The following is an 18,341-nucleotide window of genomic DNA, read 5'->3' on the forward strand; positions in this document are numbered from 1 at the left end:
ACGACATAGTATATATAGTAAGGCGTTTTTAGCCAAAAAAAACCGACATAGTAAAGTAAGGCGTTTTTAGCCGAAAAAAACGACATAGTACAGTAAGTCGTTTTTAGCCCGAAAAAAACGACCATGTACAGTAAGGCATTTTTAGCCGAAAAAAACGACAGGATAGTAAGGCGTTTTTAGCCGGAAAAAAACGACAGGATAGTAAGGCGTTTTTAGCCGGAAAAAAACGACATAGTATAGTAAGGCGTTTTAGCTGAAAAAAAACGATATAGTATAGTAAGGCGTTTTTAGCCCGAAAAAAACGACATAGTATAGTAAGGCGTTTTTAGCCGAAAAAAACGACCATGTATAGTAAGGCGTTTTTAGATAAAAATAACGACCATGTATAGTAACGCGTTTTTAGCCCAAAGAAACAACATAGTATAGTAAGGCGTTTTCAGCCCGAAAATAACGACATAGTATATATAGTGAGGCGTTTTTAGCCGGAAAAAAACGATATAGTATAGTAAGGCGTTTTTAGCCAAAAAAAAACGACATAGTAAAGTAAGGCGTTTTTAGCCGAAAGAAACGACATAGTATAGTAAGGCGTTTTTAGCCGAAAAAAACGACATAGTATAGTAAGGCGTTTTTAGCCGAAAAAAACGACATAGTATAGTAAGGCGTTTTTAGCCGAAAAAAACGACATAGTATAGTAAGGCGTTTTTAGCCCGAAAAAAAACAACATAGTATAGTAAGGCGTTTTTAGCCCAAAAAAACGACCATGTATGTCGTTTTTTTTCGGGCTAAAAACGCCTTATTATAGTATGTCGTTTTTTCCGCTAAAAACGCCTTACTATACTATGTCGTTTTTTTTCATCTAAAAACGCCTTACTATACATGGTCGTTTTTTTCGGGCTAAAAACGCCTTACTATACTATGTCGTTTTTTTTCGCCTAAAACGCCTTACTATACTATGTCGTTTTTTTCGGGCTAAAAACGCCTTACGATACTGTCGTTTTTTTCAGGCTAAAAACGCCTTACTATACATGGTCGTTTTTTTTCGGGGTAAAAACGCCTTACTTGGTCGTTTTTTTCGGGCTAAAAACGCCTTACTATACATGGTCTTTTTTTTCAGGCTAAAAACGCCTTACTATACATGGTCGTTTTTTTCGGGCTAAAAACGCCTTACTAATATACTATGTCGTTTTTTTCGGGCTAAAAACGCCCTACTATACTATGTCGTTTTTTACTATGTCGTTTTTTTCGGCTAAAAATTTCATCCAAAAACGCCTTACTATATATATATATACATGGTCGTTTTTTTTCGGCTAAAAACGCCTTACTATACCTGGTCGTTTTTTTTCGGCTAAAAACGCGTTACTATACATGGTTGTTTTTTTTCGGCTAAAAACGCCTTACTATACATGGTTGTTTTTTTCGGCTAAAAACGCCTTACTATCCATGGTCATTTTTTTCAGCTAAAATCGCCTTACTGTACATGGTCGTTTTTTTCGGTCAAAAACGCCATGTATATATATGGTCGTACAAAAACGACCATGTTTCGTAAGGCGTTTTTAGATCAAAAAAACGACCATGTATATTCAGGCGAGAGAGCGACAGAGAGAGAGAGAGAAGGAAAATGACAGAGCCGGCTCTCAAGGGAGGGTCCCGGCTCTCATCGTTCACTTCAAAGTGCTCTTTGCACTGGCTCGTTCGCAACCGACACATCACTAGTCAACTGAATGGGCGCTTACATAAGAAGATTAGCCCGCGGGTTCTTCTCCTCCTGCGGGTTGCGTCCAAAACACACCGAGGCGCACTAAACGTCAGCCAGTGCCCCCCACACACCCTCTCAAAGGGCCACGACATTTGTCAGTCTCTGTCGGTCTGCATGCGAGTGGACTAATGAGAAGGTGGCGAGGAAAACGGGGACCCCCTTGACATATTGCGCGGCATCATGAGTGCACATCTGCACCCTTTAAGCTTGAATGACGCTTCAATAAAAGGACAAATGAGCAAATCTTCAAGGAGGCTCGAAATCAGCATTTCCCACAATGAATGGTCACAATTGCAGCTGCGTTTGAAAAGGAGACATATTGTGCTGGAAAAAAATGAAGGCGGCTTAATCGCGTCTGCTTTTGTCAAACCACACGGAGCATCTTGCCAAACTCACTCAGCCTGTTTTGAGGGAGCGGCCCAATCCACCCCGTAGCCAAGCGTCACTTTCATGAATATGAGGAACTCGCAGCGAGCGACGCGCTATTCAACGAATTCTACATACAATCCGCAAAAACAATGACACCAGCGTACAGTACAGTTATTTCTCATTTAACAACCCCACCATGTCGAATTGCACCGCATGATACGACAAAGGTTTTCAAGAATGTTTCAATTCCATCTGAATCTCATTCGATTGAGAAGTTGTACCTAATGGAGTGTTAGGAGTGTTGGTGACAAAAGCTGCATAGCTACGCACGTGTGTGTGAGATGGTGATTACACGCGCGAAGGATGTCGCCCAGAGGTCAAGCGTATGATAAACGGAAGGCAAAGCGATGATTCGCAGGCCTCGGGCGCCTCCTAACACCATTTGCCCGAGTTGGAGTCAGGACTCATTTCCAAGAGCGAGGCTCCCAAAGCATCCGCTGTCACTTTGGATTTCGTTTTGTCTTCCTCCCTTTTACACAAAACACCTCGAGGAGAGGCGACGCGGGGCTGCTTCTCTATTCAGAGGACTGGTGGTGAGGGGGGGGAACGTGATTTCAAAATTGCCCAACAACTGACTTGGGAGCTATTATCATTGTTTTGGTTCTTGTAGTGTCTGTTTCCATGCCTTTAAAGAATTGTATTGCTACCCCCCCCCCCCCCCCCCCCTCCTCCCATCTTCTAGGGTCGGACATGTCATTTTCTCAGTACTTTATGCGGGGAGGTATACAATCACTCACTTGCATGAGCCATCTAAAACGGAACTCCTTTCAGCTAGACAACAAACAAGGCTGTGCAAAGTATACTATAAATTTGCATCCTTGGAGTATTTTGACTTTGAGAGGTTATTAAAACATGGATTGAGGGGGGCGGGGAATTAAGTCTCATTTCAAGACAGTAGTTAATTAAGATCGTTTTCTATTTGTATACTTTTCCAAATGTTTCCATTTTTAACTACCGGGATCCAAATAAGCTTTACACACACTGCGGTGATTGCCCGACAAAGAGCACTTTATAATATTTACGATTTTTAAAGGGCAGTGGAGCGATTCGGTTTCTCCTCCCAAAGAAAAATGACACGCATTGTTGTCATTTTACGAAGAGTCTTGGCAAGGTTGCGCAAGGCTCAGAACATTGCGCGACTTCTCGCGCCGCCGAAACATCACCGCCACCGTGCTTCCGGGATTCTTCCGGTATCCTAAAATGGCCGCCGCATCCCACAATGCAACGTAAAAAGCCGGCCAACGGTGGCAGTGGCGAGCGTCTCACAAGCGGTGACCAAAGCTCGACCTACATGTGGATTGGACGTAATTGCGGCGAAAACAAGCTGCTTTTCCAACGCCCCGTTGCGGGATCAGCCCACAAGGCTTACGGATGCGGCGGCCCCCCTGTCGCGTTGAAACGCATTTATCGCGGGAATAGAGCTCAGTCCCCTGATGGCCGCAGATGAGCACAGAAGCATTTTTAACTTCATAAGAAACAAGCGTTACATCATCAGAAGGCCTCAAAGAGCTCAAACAGCGAGCGCTAAAAAAAAAAAAAAGCTCATTATGTAGGCCTGGCATCGCCTCGTTCTCTTTGTCGCTCTCCTCTTGCTGGTTACAGAAGAAGGCCGGAGGCTGGCACATTCAGGAGGCTTCCTTCCTCCATCCATCAGCCGAGCCACAGTCATTATGTGTTAAGATCAGTGCTGGGGAGGGAAGGCAGCCCCTGACATAGCATCTCATCGCGCAAGCCCCCCCCCCCCCCCCCCCCCCCCCCCACACCGCAATCAGATTCTACTACATTGATTTGAATTGGATTCCTATTTGCCCCCAAACACAACACGCATCATTCTCCTCCACCAACCTGCTCTTCTCTTCCGCATCATCACGTTCCTAAATCCCTTCCATGCTGCCAATCACCTCCCATGCTTTCTGTTCAAGCTGCAATTATGACCCGTGCGCGCGCGCGCGCGTGTGTGTGTGTGTGACATTGGCTCACCTCGAGTGCGAGTTGACAGGGCACACGGCAACAGATGGGGGAAGTGCAGGGAAGGATGCAGGAGGGATCCCGTCCAGAGAGGATGAGCTTGTACGTGGAGGAGCAACATTTTAAATGAGAGCTGAAAAACAAATCCTGAGAATACGCCTGCACATTTGAATTAGAGCCGGCCGCGTATTCAAGTCCACTTTAGTTATAGGGCACATTTCATAGGAATAAAAGAAAACAAAAAAAAAAATACTGGAAGGATTAAAACAAAACCAAAAAAAATAATCACGGAAGGATCATGCAATAACAAAATAATTGAAGTGACAAAAACACAGACGTCAATTTACCAAATATCCACCCCTTCCCATACCAAATTTCTTCGACAGGGGGACACCAAGTCATGATATGAAGGTAAGCTGGGCGAAGATCCAAATCTATTTTCAAACGACGGCTGGAGTCGCAGGATTTTTTTTTGGGTGGCATGGCCATCCGCCACATACACACAGTATAGAGGAACGATCGTCCCAAGTGCGGTGCGGGTACCGTTAGCGCTACGTGGGCTCGACCTCAGATGTTTTCAAAATAATGACGTGCAACTTTGCATTTAATCTTGAAGAAATATTTATTCTTCAATCTCGATTTCGGTCCGTTCACATCTATAAGAAAGCAGGAAGACGTGCATTCCGTAAACGTGTTGTGGAAGCAAATCACACCGCATCTCGCGGACGCTTTTCCTGCCGCGGCAATCTGTCGACGTGCGTGAACAATATTGCCGGATCGTCAGGTGGGAAGCTTGCGTACATGTTAACGCATGCTCGGTGGTCAACTTTATTTTCACTCTGCGATTCACAGGAGCTGCCTGCCCTCACATCTCTGCGATAGAATGGGGGGGGGGGGGAGAATTATCTCGTATTTGCCCTCGATTGGCAGCTTTTCTCAACAAATCTGATGTTGGACTTAATGAGGATTTGTTATATCGCTTTTTTTTGGGGGGGGGGGGGGGGCTTTAAAATCACTCCAATCCCTGCATGTGTTCAGCCGGCAGCGTAATGAATGTTTTCCCACTGCAGCCTCCTACATACTAACCCAGAGAAGGCCGTATTTACACGCTCGTCAGTGCGGCGGTGTTACACAACAAACAAAGGCGGGAAAGTTTGTGTGGTGGACAGAAAAAAACCAAAACAAACAAACGGCGATGGAGGGGGAAAAAAAGCAAATGAGTCACACGATGATGATGATGAACAGATGCTTCATCGGGGCCACCTGTTTGGAGGAGGGTGCCCCCCCACATGCCAACGCCACTCTGCGTGGGACGTTTGCGTGACATCATACGTCAATCAGGATTAAATCAATGGAAATTTAATTCATAAAAATTAGTCTGGTGGAAATTTCCATCCGAGATTTTGAATTGCTCAGCGATGTGCCAGCATTGATACTGCAACACGAGACCAAAATGATTTCGATTTTATATCTTGTGTACATCTCGTTTTGTGCTCTATTATATTCTTTTTTTTTTAAATGTTATATATTCTGGGAAGCTCTTTATTTCAGCTGCAGTCAAAGTGCGATCTCAACAAATAACAGACGCGTTGGTTTGCGTTGCATCTTCAGACGGTCTGTTTTGAAGGAACGACACTGCCCCCTAGAGGCTGGACAGAAACGCCATTGTCCTTTGGCCCACAAGACCGTTGGACCGTTTTCTAGTTTTCATTCACACAATCCATCATTCGCACGAAGAACCCGAAGGCTCCGTAAATTCCACCCATTTTTCTGCCACACTTTCCTTCATCAGATGGGAAGAAAATGTGCACATACGACAGAAGCCTTTTTTTTTTTTTTTTTTGCTGGCTTCATTACGCCTAAAATGACAGCAGAGACAGTACGGAATCATTTTGCAAATCAAATGCGCCGGAATGTTCTGGAAGCCGAAAGGAAAAGAAAAGAAAACTGTTTCGATAAGGTCAGAGGGAACATCCGTTTGGGGCCTGCCTGCCTGGAACTTTTGGAGGAGAAACGCACACCCAGACGGAAGATTTCCCCAGACGAAACCACAAGAATAGAAAAGAGCAATTTTGGCATACACTTCTTTATTACCTTCAAAATATCAATGTTTGAACATATTTTTTTTGCCTGACTTATCAAAAAAAAAAAAAAAAAAACAATCTTTAAGATACAAGTGGAGTAAAGTGTGAACAAGAGTTGTTTTTTTGGCCACGATGCACATATCCATCGGTGCAGAATTTTTCCTAACACGCACACGTATAAAAAAAAAAATCACTTTCGAAATATTGCAAAAATGTTGCAGAATTCTCTTAGTGGTTTTAGAATTCCTTACAAATGTACCATGGAACTGCAGTACAAAGACGTTTTCCAATAAAACCCTTTTGGCATCAAACAATTAAGGCTGTGCGACTTCTTCAGAGGAGCGGCAACTTATTATTATTAATACTATTATTATTATTATTTTTTATTCCTTTCACACGATTCGGCAAAACGGGCAAAATTCAGATCAAGCGCTTCTTTTTCAACAACATTCCCCAGTTAAGACGAGAAGCGGAGTCAAAACAATTGCCAGGTAGTGTCTCAGGATAAAAGTTGCATCTTCTACTTTGTATTTTTCAAGACTTCAATACAGGGGGGGGGGGGCTGGTTAGCATAGGCAACCTTGTCAGAAAATGAATCACCGTTGTGTTCTGAACAAGAAAAACAGGCCAAAGTGTTGAGAAAGTTGAATTGAAGGAAAGTAACCCCGTGCAAGGCACCTCATTTGTTTTGATGCTTTTAATGCATCTGGACTCAACAGGCACTCCATTTTTTAAGGCACTTTTAACGCACTCTCACGCCCCCTCAAAAAAAAAAAAAAAAAAAAAAAATTGATTCTTCACTTGTAATACTGTCAAATATTTTAACCCGACGATCATAATTGTACTTTTGTTTCAAATCGAGCCTCGAGATCCTCAAGGTTCCATCTGGAAAACTCGACAATTCTGACGTCAAAACCCCTCGCTTCATGAAATGCGTCTCAGGCAGGTTTGCAACTGTGTTGAAGACGACCCCCAAACGATCACCGTGGAACGTTGGAGCCGTTCTTCGCATTCCTTCAAATGATTTTTCGTGTTCCTCGCGGGATGCGGTCAGAGCAAAATGTCCCTTCTTGAAACAAAATGTAAAAAAATAAAATCAAATCAGGTTAACTGGCACTTGAGGATACAAAAAGTTCCCGAACGAGGTCCTGGCCCCGCGGAGAAGGCAGAGGAGTGCATTGTGGGATTTCGAGGCCACCGAAAGGCCGACGCCACTGACCAATAACGGACGGGGGAGCCCGTGCTATAAACAACCGGATGAAAATCCGCTGCGGTCATCTAAGCGCTCCGCAAACTGACAAACGTGAACATAAAATGACAATAACGATACCAAATAATCATGTTAAGTCATTCGTAACATATATAAAAAAAAAAATACACATGTAAACGGATTACCATTATATATCCTGCCCCTTTCCCCTAACATGGCAGTTTAAAAAAAAAATCATTAAAGAGTACAAAATTTGGTCTTGGAAATACACGGACGCAAACAATGGCGACATGTCGGAACAGCTGCTGAACATAAACACGCACGCTCCCAATCAAAACACTTCCCTTTTTTGGTACACTTTTGGTGCGCTGACCTACTTTGCACTTTGTTTGGCCCAACTAAGTGCTGACAAACATTGGCCTTGATAAAAAAAAAAAAAAAGAAAAAAAAAAGACAATAATAAAATAAAATAATGCATCTGCGCTTTTTAAGTCCAATGCATAGTTATTGTTCTTATTCTTCCAATCTAAGCAACGGAGGCGTTCACAGGCAAAAGTCTAGTAACAGTAAAGTGCATGTCACCAACAACGGCCGCGGCGGCGTCGGTGGGTAAAATGATTGTACTAATCATTCTGCCTGGTCCCTTGAAATAGCGGAGTCGCTTTTGTTGGAAGTGCACAAACGCTTCGGATCGATTCAATGGCTCGGACGGGAGTGAAGGCTGAACCTCAGGAATCCCTTTTAGCCCGGGGTGGTGGGCAAACTATGGCTTCCAACTGGATGTTTATACAAGATGGCGCTGTCAACAGTCTGAGCCCAAAAGAGGGAGAGCCGACCCCCCCCCCCCCCAAAAAAATGGTGGTGCTGCGCCATGGAAAAAATATAAAAGGGGGCCGCCGCCGGCAGGGTGGGGGCTTACCACCGTCCACTGACGCTGGCCATGTCGGCGTGGAACTGTCGGGAGAGGCGACCGCTGGCGCCACCTTCCAGGAAGGACGAGCGGATGGGGGGCTCGAATAAATTGCGCCGGTTCTTGTTCAGTTCTGAAACGGCACAGAGATAGCAAAACTGATTATCTACTGCCCCAGACTCTCCCAAACGGCTTCGCTTGGGCTGGATGCACGTGCCACGTCACGCGGGTCATCGGAGGTCGAGGCAAACTGGGTGTTTTACTTCCGCCGCGCTAGCTAGCTAGCAATGATCTTCGGCTGCCTACTTGTGTGGCGACACACGTTGCGGAGTCGCTCCCAAATCGGCAACCGTCACCTCCGCGGCGGCTAATCGAGCTACCACTTCTCACCGAGTGATGTTGAGGAAAGACCAAGAAGCCACGCTAATTGCTAAGCTAACGCAAGACGCTTCTGTCTTGTCGCCGTCAAAAGTCACTTCAGCCATAGAACCGCATGGTCCAAAAACATGACATCACTGGCGAAGAACGCCACCCAAACATAAGCGTTGGAGCCCGTGTCTCAACAGAATCAAAGTGGAAACATACAAAAACACCGACACGCTCATCTGTAAAGAATGTAAATAAATCCCTCTTGATCCGACGTCCTTTATTTTCCACTTACTGAGAGAGTTCGGCCATCTTACTACCTTGGCCTACAAGCGCCCCATTTGACACGTTGTTCAAGATACGAGTCATTAATTGGTCGATTGTTTTGGTTTGTGTAGCAAGCTAAAATTTAAGGTACGTGGCAAGACTGAAGTCGGGGGGGGGGGGGGGGGTGGGAGGGGGTGGAGCAAGCAAGCTACCCTCATGCCCAAATAGAAGAGTCATAATCACCCAAGAACAAAATCAGAAAACTTGCAAGGGGCTACTGCGGGCCACAACCCACGCTCGCTCACATGTGGGCCTAACCCGGCCGCACTTCCTCACGTCATTGATGAGGCCACGCCCCTTAAAGGCACACATCTGAACATTCTCTTGTATTTTGTTTTTAGCCAAAACAGTGCTATTCGGCTTCAATTACAAGATAAAATATGATGACTGAGCTCGAACGTAGCGTTCGGACAGAATTCGCCGGTCGCTCTTGAAGTACCTGAGATGGCCAGTAGCATTTTCCTGCGGGCGCCAAAGGTGGTGATGCCCAATTCCTTCAGGTCCTGGTCGGTCAGAGTCAGGAACGTCTGGAGATCGATCTGGAAGTTGCAACAGAACACTTTCACGACTACGCTCGCACGTCAGCAAACTTTAAGAGAAGCATCGCAAAGCCATGAAGAAGCACGATGCACACGAAACAAACACGACACAGCGGACGTAGCACTGAAAATAGTCATTTCCAAGAAATGTTCAGAGAATAAAAGCCTTCACTTCTGTGTTTTGTTTTTTTTTTTTTTTTTTGCATTTGCGAAACAACACAAAAGGGCACTTTGATTGTAAAATAACGGTTGATAGTATGAAAAACACTGGACCGATGCATGAACTTTGCATTAACGTTATCCATGTTCTCACCACACACACACACGCACATTCAGATCGCCCTACTGGATCGACAGACTCACACAATGCGTGGGCCAAGATCTGATCAAATCCGCTACTGCCATCTAGTGGTGATTTATCATACTGAAATCATTCCCAAAGCTGCGAAGCCCTTAATTAAATTAGAACCCCGCTCATAATTTTATGTTTTGGCACCCAGTGATAGGATACATTCTAGCATTAAATGAGTTGAAATTTCCCCCCCCCCCCCCCAAACAGTGGAAACGGTTATAGCTGCAAAGGAAGACAAATTCTTCTTCCATGTTTTGATGCAATCGTCCACATGATGAGCAAAATGCATCTTGTCGTTCGCCGCTTACCTCCTGCTGTTGAAAGACGTCGGTGTACTTTCCCAGGCCAAGCTTGCTAAAGAGCTCGGGCAGGTCAGAACCTTTGAGGGAGGAATTGAGGCTGCAGCCGTTGCTGCCCGTCACTGACGAGATGCAGTCCATGTAGTTGCTGCTGCTCAGGTAATGTTCGGCCGCTGGCCGTCAAAATAAATAAAAAAGGGGCAATCGTTATAATAATAATAATAATAATAACAACAACAAAAAAAAAGAATATGAAGTCAGCCTGCAGTTGGCCGTGCGCCACGGCACGCAACGTCAACACGCGACTGACCCGATTTGTTCTGCTTCCTCTTGGGGCTGCTCACAGCGGCGGGGAAGTCGGCGTGGGCCTGCAGGCCGTTGGAGGCGCCGTTCCTCTCCCGCCAATTGTCCGAGTCGCTGCCGTTGGCCACGCCCTCACGGCTGCCGGCACGGGACAGGGACAGCGCGGAACCCTGAGGGGAAGAAGTTGGGCCAAATATTAGGGCAAAGCCATCCAAAGCCAATGTCAGCTCGAGAAGGTCCCAAACGGGGGGGGGGGGGGGGGGGGGGGGGGTCAAACCTCATAGGTGGTGCTCATGCTGGGCTTGTAGGGCACGTGATTGGCTCTCCTCAGTTCCTTGATGGTCTCAGCCGGCATGGACTTGGAGAAACCGAGACCGCTCCAGGTGTTCGTCGGGGTCCGCACCTCCGTCACCACGGGTTTCTTCAACATGGCTGTGCGAGGACATATTTGTTACTCAAGAAAGAACTCCATCATTCTTTGTAAGCACGGTATTTATTTATTGAAGGGGAATATGCAGTGAAAAACACAGACGAGGAGGCGCGCATAAATTCCTTTCATTTGGCCAAAATATTCCAATCTCGTGTGCCGAGTGACCTCGGGACGATTTTTATGTGGTACGAGGCGCTCAAAAATGTGTCAAATATGTTTTAGCGTGTGGGGGAATCCACAAGCGAAGGGCCAAGCACGGGGGTGTTGGCTTTTCAGTTTGTCGTCTTTTCATCCAAATTCCTTCCATTTTCCTTTTGACTTTCTCTTTCACAGGACGACTTCCTGCTTTGGGCGACTAAGAATCATGGGAAACGCAGTCCGACTTGCACAAACTGTTTATTTGTGCTCCACTAGAATAATTGTAGTTGACAATCGACTGTTTGGCGTACATTTAGCAATTTTAATGTATTATTATTTTACGAAAAGGTAAATTCCCGAAGAGTATTTCGGTTTAGTTTGTCCTAAGACGCGTCTGCCGTTGTAGCGGCAACTTAGTATCCTTTTGTCGCTACGTCAGCAGGGCATGTAGGTTTTTGACTCGTGCTTTTCGTTTCCACGACGACGACAAGGAATACACGAGGCCGCCATCGTTGATCCAAAAAAAAAAAAAAAAAAGATTCGCTTTATTTTCTTGAACACAAATGAAGGCTTTATCAAAATGAAAAAATAAAACTTCTACAATACACTTAAACGAAATACGAAATCAGTTCACATGAAGTACGAAATAAGCAAACACAAAGTACGGTCAAAAAAAGGTGTTGCTCTACTGTCTTCCTAATGATGCTTACATAAATCAAGCCTCTTAACAGACTAAAAACAGGACAACCAATGGAGCCCAGATACTTCGATATTCTTAATAAATGTGTCCTAAATAAAATATCAAATATAAACCAAACTGCTTGCATCTATTAAATTCTAATTATTCAAAAAGCTACATCTATAATTTAACCAAATTTTCCTTATGGCTCTAACAGCCGTAAAGCGACCGTACCTGCTGAAAAGCGGCAACTTTTTTGGGCCGCACGCACGCCCACTACTGCTTGGTCCATTTGCCGTTTTTGTAACGTCGTCGTCATCATTTGGATGAGGAAAAAAGGGACTTAAATCGAACGCACGTTTCGCATTTCATTTGGCGAGAGTTTTGACCGAGAGGGAGAGTGACAGTATTCAAGGATTAACAACTGACATTAGGATGACAAGATGTGAGCTCACCTTTGGTTGCCAGCAGCTTTTTCTGTTCATAGTCAAATGCCTGGAAACAGAAAAAAAAAAAGCATTTGCTAAAGAATTGTGTGTTTGTTTGGGGGGGGGGGGGTTGGCAGGCACCTGCATGTTGGCAAAGGGGGTCTGCGGGGCCAATCTGATGCGCTCCCTCTCGTTCTGCTGCGCCGCCCTCTCAGCCGCCCGCTCGCTGCCCGGCGCCCGCTTGTCAGCCACGGGACTGTCTGACGAACTGGACTCGGCGTCCGACAGGAGGCAATCGGAACTGCGCAGAAAAGAGACAAAAGTTTAATTCCATGAGGTTGAAATAGCTCAAAATGAGAGGCAATTAGGGGGGGAAAAAAAAACATAAAATTCCAGCGACACTGAATATTGTTGAAGCTTTCTTGGCACCAAAATCTTTTCATATATTTCTTCTTTTTTTTTTTTTTTCACCCATCACACTTTTAGTTGTAATGAACAATCGCAATGTGCAATTAACCTTTTATTTTCATGATTTATCTGATCTTTTTTTAACATATACCAAATGGAAATCGAGCAGCGGAACAGTCCGGAACGTTTTCCAGCAAAAGTGCAAGTTTTTCAAATCGCGAAGCTCAATGGAAAATTTCCAAAGAGGACCTCTTCCGTGATGGGCGCGCGAAGACACTCGGACATACTGTAGGTGGGAATTCTTGGTGCCTTGCAGCAGTTCCACGGCTTGCCGTTTTCCCGACGACTTCTTGCACGAGGCCAGCATCTGCTTCAGCTCACTGCCGCTGGCCGAGTGCGAGGGGCTCCTCGGCATGCCCACCTCCACAAACGTGTCCGAGCCTGCCACGCATCAACAAAGACCGCGGCTTGAAAAGACTTCACGTGCGGATACTGAACGCGACATTCATATGCGTGGTGGAAGTTCTGAGCGGCCAAGAAAAGTACCGATGATGTCACGCCATCTAATGGAGATCTCGGGGGGGGGGGGGGTTTACGTTGGAGTGCCCCCCCCCCCGACCCCTAAAAAGTGAGCGGAGCCAGTTGGTGGGCAAGTACACTGTGAGACACAGATGGAGGTGATGGAGGGAAACCTGCCCGTGACTCACCGCATCAGAGGGGAGGGCGTCGGTAAACACGCGAGAAAAACGAGACGCGTGAGAGAGAACCATTTGAGAGGGGGAAAACCGCCGCGCGCACCGCCAGGAGGGCAGAAGTTAAACTGTCTCCTCTCGTGTGTAATAAACAGAGACTGGGAGGTGAAGAACCGCACGGGAGGAAAAGCGCTTCATTTGAAGTATTCTTCACGGGGCTTAAAAAAAAAAAAAAAAAATTCGGAACTTGAGTTGAGGTGAAAAGGACGCCGGATCAGGAGACGACAGGGTGAAAGCTTCTGTGCTAAATTTTGTATTTCGGGATGATCCTTTTGGTGTTGAAAAGTCGACATAATATGCATTTTTTTCCAACACGATTTAAAAAGGTTTCCTGGTGTCTTGGAGGAGACTTTCGCTCCCCTCCCAGGGTGTCTTACGACTCAACATGAAATTACCGATTGTCCCATTCAACGAAAATTGATTTTGCCTCACTCAACAACAAAATGTTCCTACAAAGTGCCGGTATTATTATTATTATTATTATTATTGTCCCCTCTGGTTTGCCATCTTTACTTTTTAAACTGATATTGAGTGTGTATGGCTTTAAAAGGCGGAGCGTGACCTGGTGAGTGACGTGGGCGTCAGTCAATGAAAGTAGGGCTGGGCACTGCGAACTCAGGCTCGCGGCAGTCGTGTACGAATGTTTAGTTTGTTGCCGTTTGCCGTTGACGGAATGACGCGAAAATATCAATTAAGCACCGGCTGCGTTGATGTCAAGAAGTGCAACTTAGCCACTCATGACAAATGTGAGCCGCATTATACCCTGCTTGTCGACTGACAGGTAAGTTTTGCATTGTGAGCATATTTTCAGTCAATCATGTGCTCATTTGAACAACAGACAAACGGGCGGATCATTTTTGACTGCTGAAATCGCTCGATTTGGCACGGCTGAACGATCGCGCCGACGCCCGAGTGAACCTCCCGAGCACTGCGATGCGCATGTGTTCGAATGCCAGGGGGTACCTTCATCGGTGCTGGACTTGCTGGACAGCGGTTCTGATGGATTGTGTCCGCTGGCCTCTTGGACCGAGTCGCACGGCGCCGGACTCAGAACCGTTTCAGCAAGTGAGGCGGTGGATATCCTCCCGTAGACGGAAGCCGGATGCTGCCAAGTCAATATGTTCAACGAAAACGTTCGAAGGTGTGGGGGGGGGGGAATAAGAGAATATGGGCTGACCTTAATGTGGCCGTTGAGAGCGCAGGTTGCCTTGGCGCAGTCGGGGACGCCGTTGGACTGCTTGTCGATGGGCGCCAGGCCCGGTGGAGGGGAGGGCGTGCTCTGCGTGTAACCCTGCACGCCAGACAGCAAGATGCTGCTCAGCGTGGCGTGGGTGGCCGGATGCAGCATCAGCTGGGACGAGAAGGCTGGGGAAACACAATGCAACATGTCGGGAGTCTGTTTGGTGGGTGGGGGGGCTGCCCCCCCCCGCCCCCCTCCTTCATCCATCCAGCTTCAATTGCGCTTGTCCTCATAAGAGTTGGCGAGTTGGGAGTGAGCCTTGCCCAAAGTTATTACTGTTAAATAAATCCTCCCCCAAAAAATCTGTCAATAAAATATAAAAATGCTTTTAATACAATCAAAACTGAAACAAAATCTTGGTTCATAGTGCAAATATGTTTTAGTCTTATTCAATGCATATCATACATGAGCTCAAAGTTAGTGACTTTTTTTTTTTTAAATCTTACACTCAACAAATAAAATCCAAACAAAAAACTAAAACTAATAAAAACTAGATAAATCTGCTCTCATAATTAAACGATATTAATTTGAGCATTTGGACCATTTCCAAGTCGGCAAATTTATTATTTCAGAAGCGTGTATCAAATTGGTAGCCCTTCGCATTAATCAGTACTTTCTGGCTCTCAGTTTCCAACAGGTTGGTGACACGTGCAGCTGCACCCTACAAACTTCCTCGAACGTGATACGCAAGAACAAAAAAAAAAAAAAGACATTAAAATATCGGCTATCTCGTCACCTTGGGTACTGGTGAGCGAGCTGGGCCAGAGCGAGGGCGCGGGCGCGCCGGGGCTGGGGGCCTGCAGGGGGCTCATGGAGGAGTTGAGGGTGTTCAGGACGGCATTGGGGGCGGCCGAGTTGGCCAGCGAGTGGGACGCCGCCGCACCCAGGAAGCCTGCGGACAAAACCCACAAAATCGCCGTTTTGGGGAATACCGTCTTGCTGCTCTTACGATCGAACGAGAATTCCATCAAGGCATCTTAAGGAATTTCTCGCATCGGCGCAGGGCCCCGGCACGGCACCTATCCGACGAGTCTCGGTTAGCCAAGGCAAGCTTGTTATTGAGACAATGTGCCGCAGAGTGCTTTGACCCAAACGCGGTGTATGAAAACACAAAGGAGCGTCTCTGTGGCTTTCGCAAGGGGCTACACTTTGGCTCCGGGAGGAAGGCACGGGACTCTCCTGGCAGGCTGCTCTGTAATCTGAGCACGAAAAGCATGTAGCAATTACTAACGGCCAGGATGTGGGCCCGTCCACCAAACTTTGAACCGTTTCTGCAGCACCGGGCCTGCAGGGAACGGTATTATTATTTTTTTGGCGGCTGATTATTTACATTTGAAATCTACTTTCCCGTCCACTTTCATTTGGCAGGAAAAGCGAGCTCATAAAATTCATTGAGTTTAAACAGGGAACGCGCCGCCCATATGGAACGCGCATAGGACTGCGAAGGACTGAGAATTAAGGAGAGAAAAATAAAAGGACTCAAGAATGATGAGGTGGACAGTATAGTGCAACTTTTCTGGGGGATTAAAAAAAAAAAATGATGCGGAGATATTAGAAATGTTGTTGCTTTGCCAAAGTTTTGTGCATTTTTAAAATTCATGGTCGCCTCGACGTACAAGTGGCTCGCAACTTCGGTTTTTCCGGACACGAGCAGTCGGTCACTCGAGATAGGGGTGCTGGACTCGACCCGCTCCGCAACGAGCAGCAATTGGGCAGAAGAGATGCTTTTCATTGAAACGTTCAAGTTCCTCTCAGCTCAACAGTACGGCACTAAGATTAGTCTTTCTTGGCGGAGGATCAAGAAGATACATCTACTGTGAGTACAGTTTGCGTTCAAACCGTTGCTTAAAAGGGTTATAGCCACACAACACGGATGCAATTTTGTGTCCGCGCAGCGCTCGTGGACGGAACGGCGACGCACTGCGTTTTTATTCTTCCTACCCAGGTTGCTGAGCCCCAGACCAGCTGAGGCCAAGATGTCCAGGCCAACGGGACAGACGAGGGACGGCGAGGGCCCGTTGGGGGCCGGGTTGACGGCCACCGATGGCGAGTAGCAAGATACGCCGTTGTTTTCCAGGCCCAGCAGAAACCTCCGGGCTTCGTACATGTTCACGGCGTTCCTCTCCACGCTCTTGACGATTACGGACTGGAAAAGGGAGAGAGACAGAAAACGGTTGCGCAACAAAAGTGAGAGCCAAGAAAATGCTCAAATGTGTTTGTGTGTGTGTCTAACACGTGAGGAGCATGGGAGGGGGATCAGATTTGGGAATGTTGGACTCGGACGTAGGGAGTGAAAGGGAGGATGGGGGGGGGGAGACAAACATGATGGAAAGGAAGGAAGAGGAGAATTAAGGAGAGATTAGAATGACAAACAGCGTCGGTGTGGGAGTAACATTTGACGGATGACTTTTTTTTTTTTTTTCCCCCCCAACACATCACGCTCGCTCAGACACACGATGGAAATATGAGGTATCGCTCCTGACTTTGACGTCACATTCCAAGGCATGAGACTCACCAATAAAAAGTTGTGAGGAGGAATTCCTGAGAGAAACACGTGGCGACAATTATCGGACCCGCTTGAAAAGTATGTAATAATGACGGCTTCAATTGCGAACAATGGCGCTTGGCTTTTCCAAACTATTCAGCGACACCGCCAAAGGTTAGCCGTCATTTGACAGCGACGGCAGCAAGCGCGCACGCGCTCGCAAAAGCTGCGAGAGATGATGCTGACAGGATTGGAAAATGTAATAGGATGGGGGGGATATCACAAAAAGCATTCGGCGCGCCGGATGTCAATAACTTAAAGGGGGGGGGGGGGATTTCTGCAACAGGACGAATTACAAGCTGAAGAGAAATGGCAAAGACGAACCGAACCGTAAGCGTATATGTGGAATCCGTTCAATGGGGCGATGGCTGCCAAAAGCGCAAATCTGGATCAGATCCGAAAGACTTTGACATCTCATCTTATGAACACATTCGGAGCCAATCATGTTTGGTGAACATATGCACAGCTTACATTTTACCATTGGACTTCCCCACACATCGGCGCTTTGAGACTTCTTTATTTTGCATCGCGATGCGTCGATTTAAACTTTTTTTTTTTCCCCGTCCTGAATGTTGGCATCCATGCGGATAACCAAGTACAAATGTCACCGTCCAGAGGAAACATGCTTGCCTGCTCGTCATATGTAAACAAACCACTTTGAATTTTACACGCCTATCAACTAAGAATGCAAGCAACAGACAAAAAAAAAAAACGGAGTCAGCCGGTCGTCTTTCCTTTGCGTGCAGCTTGAGGACAGACTGTGGCTCTCCAACGGCGGCAGACGCTGAGTGTACATGGCACCAGTCCCTTTGATTTCCCTTCCTGTTTTTTTTTTTTTCCATTTTAACTTGCTCACATACTGAAATGTGACCAGCCAATATGTTAGTTGAATCCGGACAGCGTCCTCGCTCGCCTTTGAGGACGCGAGGCGCTTTTCTTCAGATGGAATGCTGTCGTTTTCCCCTTTGAAGCACGCAAGGAAGGGCCGCCGAAGGCGACGATCATACCTTGCTGGGCTGCTTGGGCTTGGGCTTAATACTGATGAAGACATCCAGTTGCTCCATGAGGGCCGTGATACACTGAGGCTCCACCTCCACGTCCTCTTTAATGTCGAACATGAGCACCAGCGGCAGGCAGCCCTGAGAGCAAAAAAGAAGAAGAAAAGTTTTTAAAAAAAA

General features: G+C 46.4%; 1 protein-coding gene across 3 annotated transcripts in view; it reads right to left on the reverse strand.

Annotated features, from left to right (window-relative positions):
• Positions 1–6,236: 6,236 nt before the first annotated feature.
• The window catches only part of LOC147198875 (protein bicaudal C homolog 1-like), a 46,624-nt gene continuing 34,519 nt past the window's right edge, over positions 6,237–18,341 (reverse strand). For 2 of the 3 annotated variants that reach the window (XM_086122650.1, XM_086122652.1), the window contains 13 exons: positions 18,171–18,302; positions 16,560–16,764; positions 15,355–15,510; positions 14,556–14,743; positions 14,342–14,483; positions 12,914–13,067; positions 12,360–12,519; positions 12,246–12,285; positions 10,821–10,975; positions 10,551–10,713; positions 10,250–10,413; positions 9,490–9,589; positions 6,237–8,490 (listed from right to left, as the gene is read on the reverse strand). In XM_086122650.1, the coding sequence (XP_085978776.1) occupies positions 8,363–8,490; positions 9,490–9,589; positions 10,250–10,413; positions 10,551–10,713; positions 10,821–10,975; positions 12,246–12,285; positions 12,360–12,519; positions 12,914–13,067; positions 14,342–14,483; positions 14,556–14,743; positions 15,355–15,510; positions 16,560–16,764; positions 18,171–18,302 (1,887 nt within the window). In that variant the 3' untranslated portion in view covers positions 6,237–8,362. The remainder of the gene's footprint in view (positions 8,491–9,489; positions 9,590–10,249; positions 10,414–10,550; positions 10,714–10,820; positions 10,976–12,245; positions 12,286–12,359; positions 12,520–12,913; positions 13,068–14,341; positions 14,484–14,555; positions 14,744–15,354; positions 15,511–16,559; positions 16,765–18,170; positions 18,303–18,341) is intronic. The other variant, XM_086122651.1, reaches the window with a different exon arrangement.

The sequence above is a fragment of the Hippocampus guttulatus genome, chromosome 10 (genome assembly GCF_054856545.1).
Source record: "Hippocampus guttulatus isolate MCC_2025c chromosome 10, RoL_Hgut_1.0, whole genome shotgun sequence".
NCBI lineage: Eukaryota > Metazoa > Chordata > Actinopteri > Syngnathiformes > Syngnathidae > Hippocampus > Hippocampus guttulatus.